The following is an 18,885-nucleotide window of genomic DNA, read 5'->3' on the forward strand; positions in this document are numbered from 1 at the left end:
AAGTGGGGATTTTTTGCAAGCTGATGTCCTGAAAATGTTCATATAGATAAAGTAAAAAACAGGACATGTCCCAAAAGTGTTGGATACATGGGTATCAGTTCACATGGCTGAGATGGTGCAGTTTTAATGTTTCCAGAAGCTGCTGTATTCTATTATTAGAACTATTTGGCCTGAGAGATCCACATTCTAAACCTGTGTTAGGAGTAGAATCATACTCTGAGCAGGACTTTGAGTGCATTCCTTGTATGCTCCAATCACTGGCTGCTGTATTGTTGCTGATTGTTAGAGAAATAATTCACTGCACTCAATAGTTGGTCTGTAATGGCTGTGCCTGCACAGCAGAATGGAATAGGTTTGGTAGCACATTCTCATCTCTAAACTGGCCTAATCTAACTGGCACAGGGAAAACAACAGCAGCAGTGGGAGGCTGTTCAGAGATGGTGGCTGGTAGGTGATAAAACAAGGTTTGTGTATATTTGGTCACGTGTACATGCTGGGTGCATCAAAATGGGATGAGTGTGTCCTTTACTGATAATGTCTAAGAAGGTGGCTGGTACAGTACAGTTTGTTTATTAGGCTGTTCTAGGTGTCCTGCAGGAAAGACCAGAATCTGAGAGTTGAGTCCCTTCTATTCCTTTTCAGGCCCACTCTGCAGTCTTTGTGGAGAATGATGGGGGAGGTGCTCTTGCACAGTGCAGTGCTTGAGCCAGGGTATAAATAATTAACAGAGAGTGGAGTGCTACTGTCAGAAACCAGAGCAAAGTGTCAGCCTGTGAGCCTACTGAAAACCAGCTGCTGTGTCTGAGTGTTTAATCTAAATTACTATTATGTCCATACTCTCTTGGGGTGAACTCAAAATATCTGACTTCTGAGCTCCACTCTACTGCTGCCTTGAAGAGATTTTTCTAAAGCTGAGTTCAGTGCATGGAAAGATCTCATTGTTCCCTTTGCAACAATATTAGCTACTATTAATTTAATACTACTACTATTTGGGTAGTAGCTAGTTTAAGTTAGAACATGAAGTCTTATTTGTTTTCACAAAGAGATTCTTGAAATCCTTGATTGATGGGTGAGCCCTTGTGCCTTGTCTTCATTCCCAGTTTCTCCTCACATGTGAGAGGTGCTTATGCTGAGTGAGTCTTTTATTGATAAAACTGTTTATAGACAAGGCATGAGATGCAGGTGAGTGAGTTGCTCAGTACAGCTTGCTTTTTGTGTTTGTTGCAGCCTGGCTGGACAACTTGAGTGCTTGGTTGTACAGCAGCTCTGCAGCTCTACAGCAGGAAATGCACTTGCAGAATCAGCCAGGCTTCAGAACAAGCTGTCTTTTACAGTGGGAAAAAGATGTTTTGTTTTAGACACAAAAAAATACTGTCAACACTACTGCAGCATAACAACTGTTACTCTGTTCTCAGGAGTGTCCCAGCACACTGTTTGTGTAGCAGATCCTCACAGCTTCACGGCTGTGGAAGCCCTTTTGACACCACAGATAAATGGAGAATGCTCCTTGGCAGGAGTGAGTGCCTCATGTTGTGGTGCTTATATCAGGAGCAATTGTTTCTGAAGTGGGAGAGGTACAGTTTTTCTCCAGTTAGAATCACTGCTTTAGCCTCATCTCAAATAATTTTAATTCCCTCAATTTGCTCTCTGTCTTGTTCAATGAAGGATAGTAGGAAAGGTTCAGATTTAGGAAACCTCACAATTTTCATGAAGTTCTTGCTTTTGCATAGTTACCTTGTTTGTGTTTGTTTTGGTACAGAATACCTGGAATGAAATAACCCAACAGATTGTATGGGAGAGTTGGTTTAGCTTAGTCCCTACAGGAGCTGGCTGACCACCTTGGAGGTTGTCATCAGGACACACACAGTGTCCAGTGGGTGAATGCCAGGACTAGCAAAATCCACTTGTTGGTTTTAGAATCTTCTATGTTCAAAATAGGACATAAGAATTGTAGTTGAATTTAAAAGAATTTAATTACTGTGTTATTTACCAACTGTTTGACTACTGGTTAGGAAGAAAATCAAACTCTCTTTCAACCTCTCTTCTGTTGATGTAGAAATTTCTGTAATGTTTCAGTTTCAAGGCTGTGACTTCAGTGTCTCAGAAGAGTCATAGAAAAGGAAGGCTTTTCTCCCCACTCCCTGCTTCCCAACACACAAGCCACAGTGGTAGGTCCCATGTCTGAATTCTTCTGGCTGGAAAATGACAGAATGAGTCTGCATTTGAACCAAGGTTTTTCATTATTCCCATGAGAGTTCATACTCGTGATATTGTCCAATTTTCAATTCAGAAAAATAACACAGCAGTGTGGCTTTTCAGCTCTGTGAGTCAGATGCAGTAAAAAGCTGAATTCTGAATTTTTGAGTGTTTTCTACTACTGTTCTGTTCAGTTTTAAATGTGCTGCTTTAGTGTAATAAATAGATGTAGGCTAAGTTACTTATAGATGGGAGTAACTTTCAAATACAGTGCATCTCCTTTTCTAAGTGATAAAGAGCTAGAAATAGTTGGCTCTGGATTAGGAGGCTCAAACACAGATATGGTTGAAGTTATTTTTAGTATTATTTTAGGTGTCTGACTTCTTAGAAGAGAAGTTACACTAATTCAAATAAACACACAAAGGACTAATTGTAATTTCCCAAAAGTTGGCAGCAGGTGAGAAATACCTGATTCACTATTAACTGGTAACTTGCTTACACATAATTCTGCAGCTTGTCTTTAAAACCAATAAATGACTGGTCATTTTATATTTTAATTTATATTTGATCAAGCTTAGCAGTTCTGTACATGCATGCAGGTTGCTATAAATCAGGTCTTTTGATTTTTTTGCACAGGCCTCCTCTTATATTACTTTTATATATATATATATACTTTTATATATAAAAGACCTCATTTATGGAATTCTCTCACAAGGTGGCAAGTATTTTTTCTTTCTAAAAAGACTTCTATGCTGTGGGAGTGTGCATAATTTCGGATTTAATTATTTAAGTGGCTTGCATTGTTATTGGTAATTCATGCTAGCAAAGAAAGGGAAAGAGCAACCTTATGTTACTCCTCCTTTGTTGTGCTTCTGGCTAATTTGGGGAATTACCTACTGGAAGTGCTGTGTTTGTGTTAAGGGGGATGAATGGGTACAGTCAGCTGCACTTTCAAGGCACTGACCATTAATGTTTGTTATTATACATAGGTGATAAAATAACTGAACTGAAAGCATTGTCATGGGTTAGAAAGAGAATTTTTCCTTGGAACTTGGTTGTTAATGATGAAAAATACTTACAAATATTTTCCTTATTCCACAGCTTCCATTTGAAACAGAGATTTATTACATCCAGCATGTGATGCTTTATGTTGTGCCCATCTATCTGCTGCACAAAGGAGGTAGGTAGGCAGTTTACTCCCTATGGATAGAGCTGGTCCTATGAAATGAAAACACTGCTTACTGGATACCACCAGTTTTATTCTTACCCTTTTAAAACCAATTTTCTCTGTTTTTAATTAATAGTTCCCGATGTTCTAGTGTTCTAATGTTGGAGTTTTAACCCAGGTAATGAGTTGTGTCAGGCACTAAACAAAAAATTTAAAAAATGGTCTTTTGCCTGAAGGAATATTTAGAATGTATTTGTACAATGTGCATTGTCTTCTTGAGCAGCATCTCTGCCATCTTGCAATATTCTCAGTTGTTGGTGGGATGTATTTTTAAGATTTTTACCTTCTTGGATGTCTCTTGAGAAGTACTGGAACTCAAAATGAGCCAAAAAAATTAAAATTAGTTGTCTAGCTAGATAAATCCCAGAAATTCTGAAGCTCCAGTGGAAGGTAGTGACATGTATCACAGAAATGAACTAGATTGCTTATCTCTTCTAACAATATTGCTGTCTTGCATTCACTTATGCCATAATAGCTCAGCAAGTCTGGGAATCCTAAATTGTTTCCCTGGCCAGTGATTTTTCCAGTTGAGGATCCTCCAAGGGAATGCACTCAGCTGGTGTGCTGCTCTGCCCCCCTCTAGTGCTGACATGCCTCTAGCTGCATTTTCTACCAGAGCTGGGTTGTTCCATCCAGGAAATAAAATATGATCATCTGTGATCCCCATGTTCAGTAGCCTTTAATGAAAGCCCTGAGGATTGATGTCAAGCAATGGGATGCAGTCAGGCTCTTCCATCCTGCTGTATCAATTGTGTTTTATACCCATGGTCACTTACAGTCCTTCACCCTCTTTCACTGTAACCTTTGTGTTGCAGTGACCTGATTGCACTGTGACCTGCTGAGTGAAATTAAGAAAAACTATTCAAAGTGAAGTCTTGTACTTAAAAAGATGATTCTGTTTCTTTCTTTTATCAGGGAAATATGCCAGCCATGTTTTAATTTTAATCCACCCTTGATAGGCTAAAATTCTAGCAAATAATGCCAAAGTGCAGGATAGTTGTAGGAGTTACACAAACTCATAATCTTTGCAGGAGGAGGGTGAGGAGCAGGGGGCAGAAAACGCAAGCAGCCATGGAATGAACTGCAGGTAGTGACAAAGCTCTTGTGATGTCAATAAATCACTTGGTGGCCTTGGAGTTCCCATCTGAGGTCACTTTAAGACAGTCCTCTGCTTTAAAAAAGCTTGGCCTTGGATGATGCTTGATGTGTTCTTTTAAGAACACTTGTGGTGTTTGGTTTGGCTTTTTGCTTTTTTTGAGGTAGAGTTTCTCAGGGTTCTTCAGGACCTGGGACTGACCAGAACTGGGTTTGCAGTTTGAAGGGTTTGATGTTGGACAGTTGTCATCCTGGCTCAGTATTCTGAACGCCTGCCCTGTGTTTATGTACAGGTATTTGCTGCCATCTAATGTTCATATGATGGCAGCAAAATTGCTGAAAACTTTGTTGGCTGAACCTGTCAATTGAGATTGCTCTGGGCTGTTTAACTAATAACTGCTCCATTTCTTATGCACTTGGCTCCTCATCACCTGACTGGCTTAATTAACAAAACACCCATGGACTCCTGCCACAGGTGACATAATGGATCATTTTTGGTGGAAAAATTATGCAGCCTAAAAATATTTGTTAATATTAATTTTGTCATTTCACTAGAACCTCTGTTTAAGTACCTTCTGAGTAGGTCACACAGGCCTTTATCCTGAGTTCAGTATCTTGTGAAAATTGCTTTTTCATCACTGACACTGATCAGCATGCAGCTTGATTTCAGTACTGTAAACAGAAATTTCCATCAGTGAATCTGTGGATTATGGTTGAGAGAAGTAATCAAAGGGTAGAAAATGGAAAAAAATGAAAAGGAATGGATTGTATTTGGAAAAATATACTACTTCAGTTTTATTGGGAACCTGCCTATATTACTGGTGACCTTGATAGGACCCAAATGTTTCTCAAAGATAGGGTGAGCAGAACACCTGAAGCAGAATGGATTTGAGGCTCAGGCTAATAGAGAACTGCACCCTCAATTTTGCTTGCAATACCCTAATCAAGTATTGCACCAGCCATGCACATGCATCCAACTGCCTGCTGAAGTGTTTCCTCTTTGAAAGGAAACTGGTGACAGTAAGCAAGGGCTGTAATAATTTATTTCCTGTCTTTTCCTGCTACTTATTACAGTGGTGCACTGGTCATGCTGCACTGGCAAGCTTCATGTCCTTCCTGACCCTGTAAGAGGGGGGGCTTTGTCACACTCAGCAGCACATGGATGATAGAGGAGTTTGGAACTCAGCATTCAGTGTTGCACAGTGAACTCACTGGAGCTCAAGGACATGGATCCCTTTTGGGGATTAAAATCTCCTCTTCCCTCTCACTCCTCTCTGTACTGAGTGAATATAAATTTCCATACTTCCCTTTCTTAACATATTTTCTTTCTAAGTGCATATATGCATGTATACCAGGCTAGACAAATTAAATGCTTTTACACCATGGCTCATCTTTCTTGGCAGCACTAAGAGGCTCTCATGCAAAATAGATGTAGTGTGGATGTAAAAAGCCAGCACACAGGATTCCTACCTCAAGTCAATTCTTACATAAAGTGTATCTGCAGTTGGCACTTGTATTTTACTGGATGAATCTCACCTTGTGTCACCTGCCTCCCAAAATTGCAGTATGCATCTGAGCAGGACACAGCATTCCAGAAACTGCTGGAGGAGTTAAACCACATCTTGCAGGTCACTGTTTTCTTTTGTCCTTAAGAAGCAAGACTCTCAGAGACCTTCAGTGGAATCAGGACAGCTAAATTCTTAAACAGTGTATTCTTAAGATAATGAAAAAAAATCGAGTTTGCACTACATCAGGTTTAGAGACTGCTGATGATGACTCTTGTTTCTGACTGTCTTAAGCTTGTTTGGTTAGGTTTTGCTATGGATTTGACAAGGTCAGGTGTGCACCTTATTTCAGAACATCAAATCATATTGAAAGTTAATCAAGGCGGAATTGTTATTTCCTTAGTGCAGTGATCAAATGATATTCTAAATTACATTAGTCCACAACAGATTGAAATAAGAGTGAATTTGTAGCAGCTCCCTAGAGTTGAGGAGATAATCTGCCCTGTGTTTTGATATCCCCAGTGTTATTTATTTCAGTAGGTAGAAGAGGCTGTTGGCCTTGAGGTGTTTGGGATTCTGTGCCTGCAGGGAGCCACGCTGAGAGGCTGTCGGGCAGGGGATCTGTCCTGCAGCTCCAGGCCGGTCTGTCCCGCAGGTCAGTCCCGCAGCTCCAGGCCGGTCTGTCCCGCAGGTCAGTCCCGCATCTACGGGCAGGCCTGTCGGGCCGGTCAGTCCCGCAGCTGCGGGGAGGTCTGTCGGGCCGGTCTGTCGGGCCGGTCAGTCCCGCAGCTGCGGGGAGGTCTGTCGGGCCGGTGTGTCCCGCAGGTCAGTCCCGCAGCTGCGGGCAGGCCCGGCGCTGGGCCCGGCGCTGGTGTCAGCGGGCTGTGCTGCGCTGCCCTGCACTGCCCTGCGCTGTGCAGCATGGCCGGCAGGCGGCGCTGGGCCCGGCGCCGTGAGGGAGGGCAGCTCCGGGCGCGGGCCGCAGGAAATGCCCTCGGTGAGCCGGGCCGGGCCGGGCCGGGCCTGGCGAGGGCCGGGCAGCCGTGTGCGCTGCCCCCGTGTGTCTGAAGGGCCGATTTGCCGCTAAATAAATGAATTGTTTGCTGGCAATAGAAGCAGAATTTTCTTCTCAGGCAAGTGCTGTATCTGTATAAGCAGATAAGAGCCAGTGTCTGACTCAAGTCCCAAAGCCCTTTTCTTCGTTGATCTGTTCTCAAAGGTGGCATCAGAAGAGAAGCTCTGTGGCATTGTCACACAGTCAGCTGAAGCTGTTGATTTTATTTTCCTTTTCTCCCTTCTCACGGAGGATGCCTCTGTTGTGCTCGGCAGCTCCCTCAGAGCAGGGAGCGCTCCTGACCTCAGCACAGCCTGGGCTTGGGAGATGCAGCACACAGATACCAAGTACACATGAAAGGATCATTTTTCGTTTAGTTGTAAGTTAAGAAAGTGCAATTAAAACACTCAAGTTGTGTTTTCCATTGGCTGGTAGGACCATATTTAAAGACCTTTTTTTAACTGTTGCACCCTCTGTCAGTCACTTTTACACTTTGTGGCACTTCCCTGCCTTTAGCTAATTCTTTCCTTCACTTTCTGAAGGAGTTATCAAGCAGGCTTTATTATATACCTTTAGTAGTAATCCAGGAGAAATATCACTTCATATTTAGATATACTTAGGCAGTCATAAATCTAGTCCGTCTCGATCTTCATTGAAATACTTGATAATGTGTGATACAGCTCTTTTGCTGAAACTGTCTTACTTAGAGGCCTATTGACTCTTGCATGTTGTTTCCCTACTCTGCTTCTAGCAATTCCATATTCTATTCCAGGTTTCTCTACCTGCTGAATGCCCTGTATTAGACATAAATGTGTGGTTTGCTGTTGAGCTGTGCTTGTGCCATGGCACCTTGTGTGCTGTTACTCTGGCTGCAGCCTCTCCTGTAGCTTGAATATTCGAGGATAATCTTGTTTGATGATTTAAGAGAGATGAAGAGGAAGAGGAGGAGATGTGTCCCTGTCCTGTGACCCTCTGAGCTTTAGGCACTGGGCAGTTACAGTTTGAAAAATGAAATATCTCTCCAGGAGATGGAGAAATTCAGAAGGGCAGGTGCCAGTATCTGGAAGAACTGCTACTATATGAAGGTAGAGGAAGAGCTACTGCTGCTGCTTTATGGAATATAAAAAATGATTCCTGAGAGAAGCAGGTACTGTAAGGGCTCTGTCTGAGCTGGTTCTTGATGAGAGTAGCTGGCACTGAGGGGAAACAGAAACCTCCTGGCATAAGGCACTGGTTTGAAACCTACACATGGAGTCAGAACAGCTGTAGGGGAAAAAGGGATTTCAGGATCAACCTCTTGAAAACATTTTTTTTCCTGTTTTCCCCTGGAAAGGAAGTTTTATCTCCAGGCTAGCTCAATAGGCCACTCAACTGGAATTAACCCTCTGATCAAGGGAAATAAAAGGAAAATAAATTTGCCTGCATATTTTTGTAAGCTTGAAAATGAAAGAATTGTAATAGTTGCTCTGAGTTTTGGATTAAGCAGGTCTACTTATAATTGTAAGACAACTGAAAGAGAGTGTGCAGCACTGGAAAACTCATAAAGCTCTATCAAATGTAGTGGGAATGAAAGCAAGACATTAAAGAGATTATTTTAAACCCTACTAAATTAAAAATTGGTACTATATTTAGATTCTAATTCTCTAATTCAAACAGAGTAGTAATTTTCTCCTGCATTATGTTTTCACAGACACACAAAAGGAGTATTGCTTTCTATTAAGTTGTGTTCAAATTTTCAGAAGCCCGTGTATTGAGAATTTTAAATAAAAATAATAGTTCAGAAGAACATTTGAACTAGCACATTGTGGGGAGGGAACAGTATAAAAAATGCCATCTCTTTGTGGATCTTTAGTTTTTTAAAGCCATGCTTCCATTTCCTAGATGGCAAAATGATCAATTTGGCATATTCAATGTCAACAAAGTCTTATTTAGAAGCAGATGAAGAACCCCAAACTCTTCTGTCTATATGGAATCCTTTGTGTCAACGCTACTGAAGTAATGAAGTGTGATTTAAACTGATTTAAATTTCAACACAGGAGCAAACATGCAGCCTACCTGGATGGCCCCAGCTGGGAATGGTCTCAGCTGTCTGGGGAGTGAGTGTTTTTGAGAATGAGATCAGTGCCAGACTGGCACTTGGACTACATTTCTGTAAGTGCTTAATGTATGAGAACTGCCCATGATCCTTCATAAACAGAGAGTGAAACTCTCTGCTCCCACCCATTGAAATTGATTTCCTATGCAAGCAGCAAGTAGCTTTTGCCAAAGCCAACAGAGGCCCTTCAAACAGCCACTCAGCTGGCTCTCAATTTTCCTGTTTGTGTTTTTCTTTTAACAGAATGTACTATGGAAAATAGACCACACTGCTTCATTAAACAGCAATCTGTTGAATAGCAGGGCTGTAGAGTAATAAAATCTATAGTGGGTATTTATATAATGAGAAATGTACAGAAAATATCCCAGGTGTGAATTTAAAATTAGTTTCCCAAAGCACACTGTGGAATCTAGAGTGCTACAAAATGGTTTTGTTTGGAGGTCAGTGTTTCCTTTTTGTCCTTTGATGTCCAAATAGTGCCACTGCTGAAAATCACACCATTATTTTCAGGATTCCAAAGTCTAATAAGGAGGGATATTTTTAGTAGGAAGCAAGACCAAAAATCTATCGAGAGCAAAAGTTGCTGATGTATTTTTTTTTTTAAATTTTGCAACAGAGCAAGGATGCAGCAGAGGGAAATTCCTTGTTGGGGGAACCTGAACAGCTCTGCTAAGGCACCTCTGAAATACCATTCCCTGATTAGACTGAAGCTGGACATGAGAAGCCTGGGTTCAAAGCCAAATTGTGCCATGGATCTGTGTTGTCATCTTGTGCAATTTCCTTGTCTTCTAATGACTGCTGTCTCCCTCCAGTCTCATATTCTAGCTGGGGTCACTTGCCTGTATTGGTATTTATACCCTATCTGCCCTGTAAGTCACCTGGATGTGGAGATGTCTGTATTTTAGCTTTCCTGGGGGCTCATCCCTTTAGATTCACCAGGCTTTGTCAAATCCTTTTGAAATAACACAGGCAACTGCCAACAGAAACCTAATTTGGTTTAGCACAGCTCAGCCAGTTCCTGGGAGCTGCTTTGATACCTTATTTAAATTTCATGTTGTGTTTTGTATCTAGGTTAAACATGCACCTAAAACTGCAAGGACAATATAAATAAATTTTGCAAGTCAAGCAGTGTTTTCTTTACAGCAGAGGAGGGAGTACAAAGAGTTTCTGTAAAGCTTGACCAGGTCACCTAAAGTTGGTGCAGCCAAAAATAGAGCCATGATCTCCTGCACTCTGACACCAAGGCTCATTCCTCCTGCTCCTCTTCTCTCTGTAATGAAAAACCATATTCAAGGTGGTGTCACCTATCTGATGGTTTCAGGCCATGGAGTTTAATGAATATCATTGCTGTCTAAGATTCTGTACTGTTTCCTAAATAGGATGCCAGCTCTCAGCTCACACTTGCCAAGTGCATCCCAAGAATTACTGCTGGGAAATTTTTCCCTTTACCTGCAGAACTCAAAGTGATTCCTGCAAAGTTCTCTTTTCCCTTTGGTTTTACTTGCTGTTCAGACACTTCTGGCCTTCACCTTCCCACTGTCTAAGAAACCTTCCAAGCTGCCCTGTGCTTTCCAAGTAGTTCCTGTGCCCAAATGTATCATGGGCTCCCCAAGTCCCTGCCTGCTCACTGACCCTTGTGTTCTTGGGAGTGGATGTGCAGTTTTAGACAACAGCTTGTAGGTGATTTTGAATCTGTAGCACTCACAAAATGCTATTTAATTGAACTTATTTCAGGTAGCTACTGCAAAATCAATTTGAACTGGCATGATGGGTACAAATTACAGAAGGAAACTATACAGAAAATAATTTTGAAAGGGCCACAGAGCTTGAGGAAGCATTGCTCTAGAGACCTTAACCCTGAGCTGGGATGCAGCATTAAACAGTGATGTGGTCACAGCAGTTACTTGTATTTATCTCCACAGGGTGATGGAGATAAATATTATGGAGATATATATATATAATATAATATATATTATATTATAATGTATATCATAGAAAATAATGTATAATGTATTTTGTATAATGTAATGATAATGTATATTATATATTATATAGAAAAATTTATATTATAATAATAATTCTAATATATCTCCATCAATATAAACACAATGGAAATAAACAAAGATTTCATAGCAGCTGTTGTCTGCTGGGTGCTGTGGTAGCTGCTGTGCATGTGGAGTTATTTAAGTTCCCAGTAGCCTTGTGCAGTGTATGCTGAAGTGTTTCATTGCTTCCTGGTAATTACTGAGTGTGCTGGCCAGCCAAGGCCAGTATCAATATTGCACTCTGTGCTCTAAGCTGTCCTTTGAGTACTGGATACATGTTCCAGTATTTAATAATATCTAATGGATCAGAGAGCAGATAAAGGCAGATAAAAATTGCCAGTGTATTTTTATAATCCTCTGAAACTCTTACAGCAGCCAAACAGCATGACATTGTGCATCTTTCCTTCGTGTTCTGAGGCTGTTATTAAAGTCATAAGGAAAATAATATTTTCCCACATATCTTACAGTGCAATTTTCATGTCTGCTAGTAAGAGTCTAGAGAACTCTGTAAACTGGTTTTGTTCTTACCAAATGAAATTTGAATATTTCATTCCCAAGATAGTCTTGTATCTATGAGTACTTTTATTAAATCTGATTCCCTTGGTACATTCTAGATCAGGGAACATTGTGTTTTGTCAGTAAAGCATGGTTTTGAGAGGGTTGGAATAATAGAGAAAGGTTGGAATAATATATCTGCTACTTCATTTGAAGGGAAAAAGTATTTTACAGTATCTGTGATATCTACTGAATATAAAAGTGTAGTGTATATCTGAAAATATCCCCACAGCAGCTTTCATTTAAAAGCACAACCTGTCATTAATGGATTGACCACCTGATCAGTTTTTCTGTTCCTTGGCACTATTGATGCAAGTTCCTTTTTAATAGCTGTTAACCATAAAATTAGGAAATGACAATTAAGCTGTGCTCTAATAAAGCCTGTGCAGGACCTGCTGCTGCCTAAGTCAGGTCTGTGCATGCTGAAATCATAATCCCTGCATGAAGCAGGTGTTTTAAGTATAAATAACCTGCTTTTTTAGAAGATTTATTGTACACCATTATTGCATTTATTACTTCTGTGGTAGAAGGAAGAATGAAGTAAAAATCATTGATGTTGGTGAAAAATAGATTTAGTGAGGTAACATGTTGTACATCTCACTGCTGGCCAAGGAGGAGGGAAGAAGCTGATCAGGATGCTTCAGGTAAGAAATAAAGCTCTCAGTATTAATTACTCTAATGGTATTGAGGAGGTTATCAGCTCAAGCCAGATGTCCTGCCATGCAGGAGAGAGAGGATTATTCATTGAGAGCGTGGTGGGCACAGCTGAACATTCATGTATTCCTTTCTTTTCAAGGTATCTACACCCCTGAGCCGCTCTGCAATTTCTGGTGGGCTCTTTTATCCACGGGCTTTATGTTTGTGTATCATTTTAGCATCCTGCAGATCCTGGGCCTGGTAAGTAAAGCCAGGTTAATAAATGGATAGTCTGCAAGTACACTCAGAGTAAAAACACTGAGTAGTTTAAGTGTGCAGGTCCACGTAGATAAGACTACTTGCATGCAAATTTTTTGATAAGGCTACTTGTAAGCAAATTGCATGTTCTAATGAGCATTTGTATCTTATCTCTTGCAAGTACTGATAAAATAGTTCATAGCTGGGTTATGTACCTGCCAAAATCCATTTATTAAATACACAATGAAATTTGGATCTGCTTTTTTTCTGAAAGCTGCCCTACTTGTGTTGAGCAAAGATGTGTCATCTGAACATTTTTGATTATTTTGGTAATTTTCTAAATTTTCACTGTTTTTAGGTGAATCAATGCGAGATAAAAATATTGTTAATCGATAAATTTATTGTTGCTTCCTCAGCTTACAGAAGTGAATTTGAACAACATGTTGTGCCCAGCCATCTCAGATCCTTTTTATGGGCCCTGGTACCGAATCTGGGCATCTGGACATCAGACTGTCATGACCATGACTCATGGGAAGCTCATAATCCTGTTGTTTCACAGTGCTGTTCCCACCCTCAAATGGAGCATGGACTTGCTTGGACTCCCAGCTAAGAAAATAGACTGAAATTTCTCCCCACAGAGTAGTTCATACAGGAAGCAGAGATATACTGGAAAACAAAGAGGGGGGGATGAGAGGACAGTGTCTTTATACTTCTTCCCACAGTTTTTTGCCTCAAAAACACCTCTGTAATGAAGTGAGGTTTTTTTACCTGCTGTTTCTCACTGCCTATTGTCAATGGCAAAATTAGTGGCCTTATTTTGGGGAAGGTTCATGTTTTATACATTTTGTATAGATTACAGTAGAATCTTGCTAAGCCACCATTTAAAATTAGGCCAGGACCTGTCCACATTCCAGCAGAGAGAGTGGCAGTGCTACCTCGTTGTGACTCATTTTCCATTAAAGAATTGTGCACTTCTAGGACAGGAAATAATGCTGAATTGTAGCACTCCACTGATGTGAACCAACATGCTGAACTGCATCACCTGGCTTAACTCTTAAAGCTTGAATGTTCCAAAATGGGCACAGGAAATCATGCACACCTAATCTTCCAATCAGAAGTGCAAAACAGTGAGGTTCTACTGTATTTTCTTAAAGCTGGTTGAAAATGTTGGGGAACAATAATCATTAAAAATAATTAATCAACTACTTAATTTCTAAGCTGCAGTGGATAAGTACCTATCTAGTGAAGTCCCATCATGATGCTTTGGAAATGCTTTTATTTTGGTAAGGGGAAAAAAAGGATGTTGAAATAATTTCAAAAGACCATGTTATGTACAGGCCATGATAAGATATTGCATCCACTGTTCTGTCCTGAACAAAATGGTTTTTTTTCACTTACCTTATACTGGAGAAGGAGTGGAGATACCAAGTCCAATGTAAATATCAGGGGTTTTTTTTATTATACTTAGTAGCTTTTGAAACATTCCTGCTTTGTCTGTGCTGATCTTCACTGACCAGATTGGTTGGTGAAGAAACCAAATGAAACTGTTCTCTCCCTACAGCTCTGCTGTATCATGTGTATTGATTTTAAAATACAGGTATAAAAGGAATGTCAAATCAGTGCAGGCCTCTACTGCAAAGGGCATGTTCCAGTTTAGTAGCATGACCCATCAATGTCTTTTGGAGAACAGGATGGGCAGAATGATCAACTGTGTGTACCTGCTCAAATCTTGCAGGAGGAGAAATCATTGGGCAGAAAGAAGATCCTGACTGTGTTCTTCCAGAATTGTGAGTCCATTATGCAGACTGTTTTGTTTCAGGGCTGCAGATCTTTCTTGTACAGAAGTTTGGGGGAAATTTATAGATTAATTGTGTTGTCAAAGCTGTGATTTGTAAGATAAACCAAAACCATCATACCTCCTCCAGCTGGATCACCTGAAGGTATGTGCTGAAGTTAAGGTACAGATGTTTATACCTCAGGAAGCAAAAGTAAGTTGACTTTTTATTTTTTTTAAAAAGAAAAAATTTTCTTTTATGAGGGAACAAGTGGCTACTTCAAATATTTTTACTCCATATGATTAAAAAATTACACCTCAATCAGAAGTACATTCTCCCATATTCTGATTTACAGATTGGTTTCTGGCATTCTTCCATGCCTTGCTGTATGTGTGTGTGTGTGTATAAAAATATACTGTATGCTCACAACTTGAGAACATGCAGCATGTACCTAAACTATCCCTCAGGCATATACAGCTGGTGTTAGTATTACAATAGAAGGACCTTAAACAAATTTTGCAAATACTACTTAGCATTGTTATTTGCTTTATTTGCTTAACTTATGGTTTCTGGGGTTTTTGTTTTTGTTTTTTTAATTGCCTTTTTTTTAGCATTTTCCCTTTTTTTTTTTCCTGTCAGGATATTGTAGTTACTGGAATCACTTCTCTAAGTAGGAGCCTTTTCTTTTTCCCTTTTTTAAACTGTAGCATTTTCTATCTGTAATCATCTGCTTCAGGGCATTCCAAACAAGTACAAAGCAGCTGCTGTTTGCCACCATCGACTGCCTCTGGTCAATTAAAACTGCAGGAGCATTTAAATGAGCTCAGGTGTCTGAGTGCAGGCTCTGTGCTTGGAAAGCAGAATTTGCAAGCTCTTCTGCCTGACTTAAAATTCAGTAGCAGGAATGTGAGCAGAGCTGACATGGCCATCCCTGGGAGTGGAAAGGGATTCGTGGTGCAGAGCTGCTGGGAATGGTTGCCTCTGCTCTCCCTCCCTGGGCCCACCCTCCCTGGGCCCACCTGTGCTTTTCCCTCTTCTGCTGCTCCAGTTGTTTTGAGTCACACAGAAATTTGAGGTGTAATTTCACCACGTGGGGTTTGCTGATGGAGCTGCTCATCAGAGCCAGTGGGGCCCTTGGACTGTCCTTCTAAACCTTGTGTGGGCACGTTCTGGAGCTTGTTGAATCTTTTGTACCAATTTAAGCTGAGAAAATGTCTCACTGAACAAGGCAAGAAAGTAGAGAGGTAACCAACTACTGCACTCAGTAAGGATTTTAGAAGTACTGGAGTTGCAGTGAAGGAATCAAATGGTGCAGCTGGAGTCAGGTGGGAAGGCAGGCAGTGCAACCTTCACCTTTTGAATACAAGCTGTTGCTTCTTTGTTGTTGTGCAGTATCAGTGAGAGGTGTTTGAGTTAGAACAGAATCATTTAGGTTGGAGAAAACCTGTGAGTTCATCAAACCAAGCATTAACCCAGCACTGCTGAGCCCATCACTAACCCTTATCCCCAGGTGCCACACCTACACATCTTTTAAACCCCTCCAGGGTTGGTGACTCCACTTCAGCCTGTTCAAGGCTTGATAACCCTTCTGGTGAAGAAATTTTTCCTAAAGTCCAATTTAAACGTTTCCTGGTGCCACTCAATCTGTTTCCTCCTGTCATGTTGCTTATTTCCTGGACAAAAGGCTGACCCCCATCCTCCTTTCAGGCAGTTGCAGAGTGACAAGGTCCACCCTGAGCCTCCTTTTCCCCAGGCTAAAGCCTCAGCCATTCCTTAGATGTGTGCTCCAGACCCTTCCCCAGCTCTAATGCTTTGCTTTGAATGTGCTCCAGAGCCTCAGTGTGGTTCCTGTAGTGACAGGCCCAAAACTTACAATTATTCCCTCCTTCCCCATGGCCTTCTTTGAAGGCTTCTAGAACTTTATGTTGATTTATGGTGACCCCACCACTCAAAACTGCTTCAGTGTAGCTGAGACAGGCTCCACAGAAGGGGAAGGACAGGTCAGAATGGGAGCAGAAAAGGAAAACTTCTGAAGCAATTGTGGAACTTCACATCCTTCATTCCTCACCTATCTCTGGTATCTGCTGGGAATATGCATTAGCCAGAGCTTGCCATATGTGCAGGAAATGGGAAAGCAGAGTACTTCATCTCTAGAGCACTTACTTGTTGTTTTCCCTGGCAGAGGCTGATTTTTCTTTTCCCTGAATGGTTTATTTTATAGGCAGTTACACTATACACATTTCTTTGGTTGCTTTATGCTTATTTATGCTGGAAATGAAAGCACAAAACTCTACTGCTGTTCTTGGGAGGCAATTGCATTCTCTCCTGGGGTGTTACACATTCAGTCCATGCTAAGATAACTTGAAGCTGTTGCCCAGTGATGAGGTTTTACAGTGATGAGGTTTTACAGTGCTGCAGTTCATTGCAATTGAAAGGGCTGTCCTGGGCCTCCTGGTCAGATGTGCCCAGATGTGTCATGGCACTGGGAATTTCAGCAGCAGCAGCTGAAGCAGAGTGTAAAATCTCACCCCAGAGCAACTTCATTTGCTGGCCAGAATACCCCAAAAAATCCTTGTGCAGTGCCACTGCCTGGCCTTCAGAGATGCTGGTATGGGTGAAGGGGTCTGAACAGAGCCCTCCAAGTGTTAGTACTGTAGGAAATTCTAAAGAAACAAACTCATTACTCCAGCTGCCACTGGCTGCATTTCCCTCCAAGGGTACCCATGAATGCAGCATTGTTTTGTATAATAAACCTGTTTACTGATGGGTTTGTTTATGCAGCCTTGGAATAAGTAGCTCTGCAAACCAGTAACGTTTCTGCTCCCACCACCTTGTGCCATGGCTTCAGCTGTCCAGGATCCCTGCAGTGCTTTTTGCAGGGATTCAGACAGATTCAGACACTGTACAGTGCCTGAGCTGGACCTATTTGTTCAACTTCCTCTTTTAAACATCAAAAGAGAATTTGCATTGTTTCTCTTGAGAGGTGCAAACAAATAGCTCTTGCCCATGAGTTTGTAAATTGATGAAAAGCCACAGTCTATGAGCTGGTTCTGGTTCAGCTTCTTAAGATGTTGCCCTAAGCAAAACTTATGTGTGCTTGAAGAAAAGTCAGTCCATTTGCAGTCCAGTCAAACCTTGAGGTCAGAGAGTACCTAACAGAAGGTTTCTGTTTCTGGCCACAGAGTTTTGATATTTCTGTATATTTGAGATACTTTTATAAAGTTCAATTGTATTTTTCAGAAATGGCTATTTGCAACTGTTAACTGACTGTACTTTTATGTCCTAAGTCTTGCATCTAAACCAGAAGCATTTGTTTTCTATGCATCCATAGCTAATGGAAAATAGAGTTGTGGTGTTTTCTTCAGTGTGACAATTGTTTCACTCCAGGTGGATCCTTAGGAATTAAATTCATCCTCATAGTTAACAAAGCTCTGAAAAAGCCAAAACCCAGGAAGAGGGTGTAGGTCAGCCCTGGTGGGAGGTTTCTGCAAGCAGGCAGGTCAGCTTTGGTGTTTTCAGTTCTACAGTGACAGGACTCATAACAAATCTGTTGATTTTTGTGACCTTGTACTTCAAGTGATATTGCTGTAAATCTCTCTTGCAGCTGTTGGTGTAACTTAGTCAAAGCCAAGCTTTGTTTTATAAATAATTTTATTTTTTCTTCAGGGTCAATTTTGTACTTTTACAAACTCTTTCTGCATTTCCTGAGTCATTATCCCAATGCTGCAGAGGACACAGCTGGCAGAGCAGTGAGCACACCCCCTCCCCCTGACCACCCTGTGCCAGGGGCTGGGCTGGAGCACCAGGGGCCTGCAGGAGCCTGCAGGGCTGCTTACCCCCCACTCCAGTCCCAGCATGGCATTATCCAGGCACAGAATGGGTTGGAAAGGGCAAGGATGGATGTGGATGGGCTCAACTGCCACATATGCTGTTAGTTCTGAATAATTTGTAAGAGTGTTATAAATTTTGTAAACTTTTTCATGTGCTTAACTTTGGTTATGAGGTAACATTTACAAATGAGGGGTAATTTGTGTACTTGTTTTTGTATTTTGCTCTGGTGGGCTTTTTTTTTTTTTTGTTGTGGTGCCCTAAGTCCAGATCATTGGGCAAATAATTGTTAAACCTTGGAATTAAAACAAATAAAAGCATTTTACTGGACACTGGATGGTTTTGTTATCGTTCTAATTGTGCCAGGTCTGAGTCTGTCTTGCTTAGGACTTTGTATAACTAGGTAAGAATCACAGAGGCACATTAATATTAGCTCTTATAAATCAGCTAAGAAGATGGAGGCTCCTGTGTGAACAGAGGGTACTGGGATTTCTGGAATTCTAAGCAGTTCAGTCTGACTTTTGCCTGTTACCTGTCAGCCAAGAGCAGTTTACTGGCAGAGCTCACTGCAGGGTATAAATCCTTTAATCACTGTTTAAATAGGACCTGTCCTTG

At 41.1% G+C, this 18,885-nt stretch overlaps 1 protein-coding gene across 2 annotated transcripts in view; it reads left to right on the forward strand.

Annotated features, from left to right (window-relative positions):
- Nucleotides 1–18,600, forward strand: part of TMEM164 (transmembrane protein 164) — a 35,182-nt gene extending 16,582 nt beyond the window's left edge. For both annotated transcript variants that reach the window (XM_071442468.1, XM_071442469.1), the window contains exons 5-7: nt 3,298–3,376; nt 12,570–12,670; nt 13,084–18,600. In XM_071442468.1, the coding sequence (XP_071298569.1) occupies nt 3,298–3,376; nt 12,570–12,670; nt 13,084–13,290 (387 nt within the window). In that variant the 3' untranslated portion in view covers nt 13,291–18,600. The remainder of the gene's footprint in view (nt 1–3,297; nt 3,377–12,569; nt 12,671–13,083) is intronic.
- The last annotated feature ends 285 nt before the right edge of the window (nt 18,601–18,885 follow it).

This window comes from Agelaius tricolor, unplaced genomic scaffold, assembly GCF_023055355.1.
Source record: "Agelaius tricolor isolate 1412-34295 unplaced genomic scaffold, bAgeTri1.0.p SCAF_17, whole genome shotgun sequence".
In the NCBI taxonomy this organism is placed as follows: domain Eukaryota; kingdom Metazoa; phylum Chordata; class Aves; order Passeriformes; family Icteridae; genus Agelaius; species Agelaius tricolor.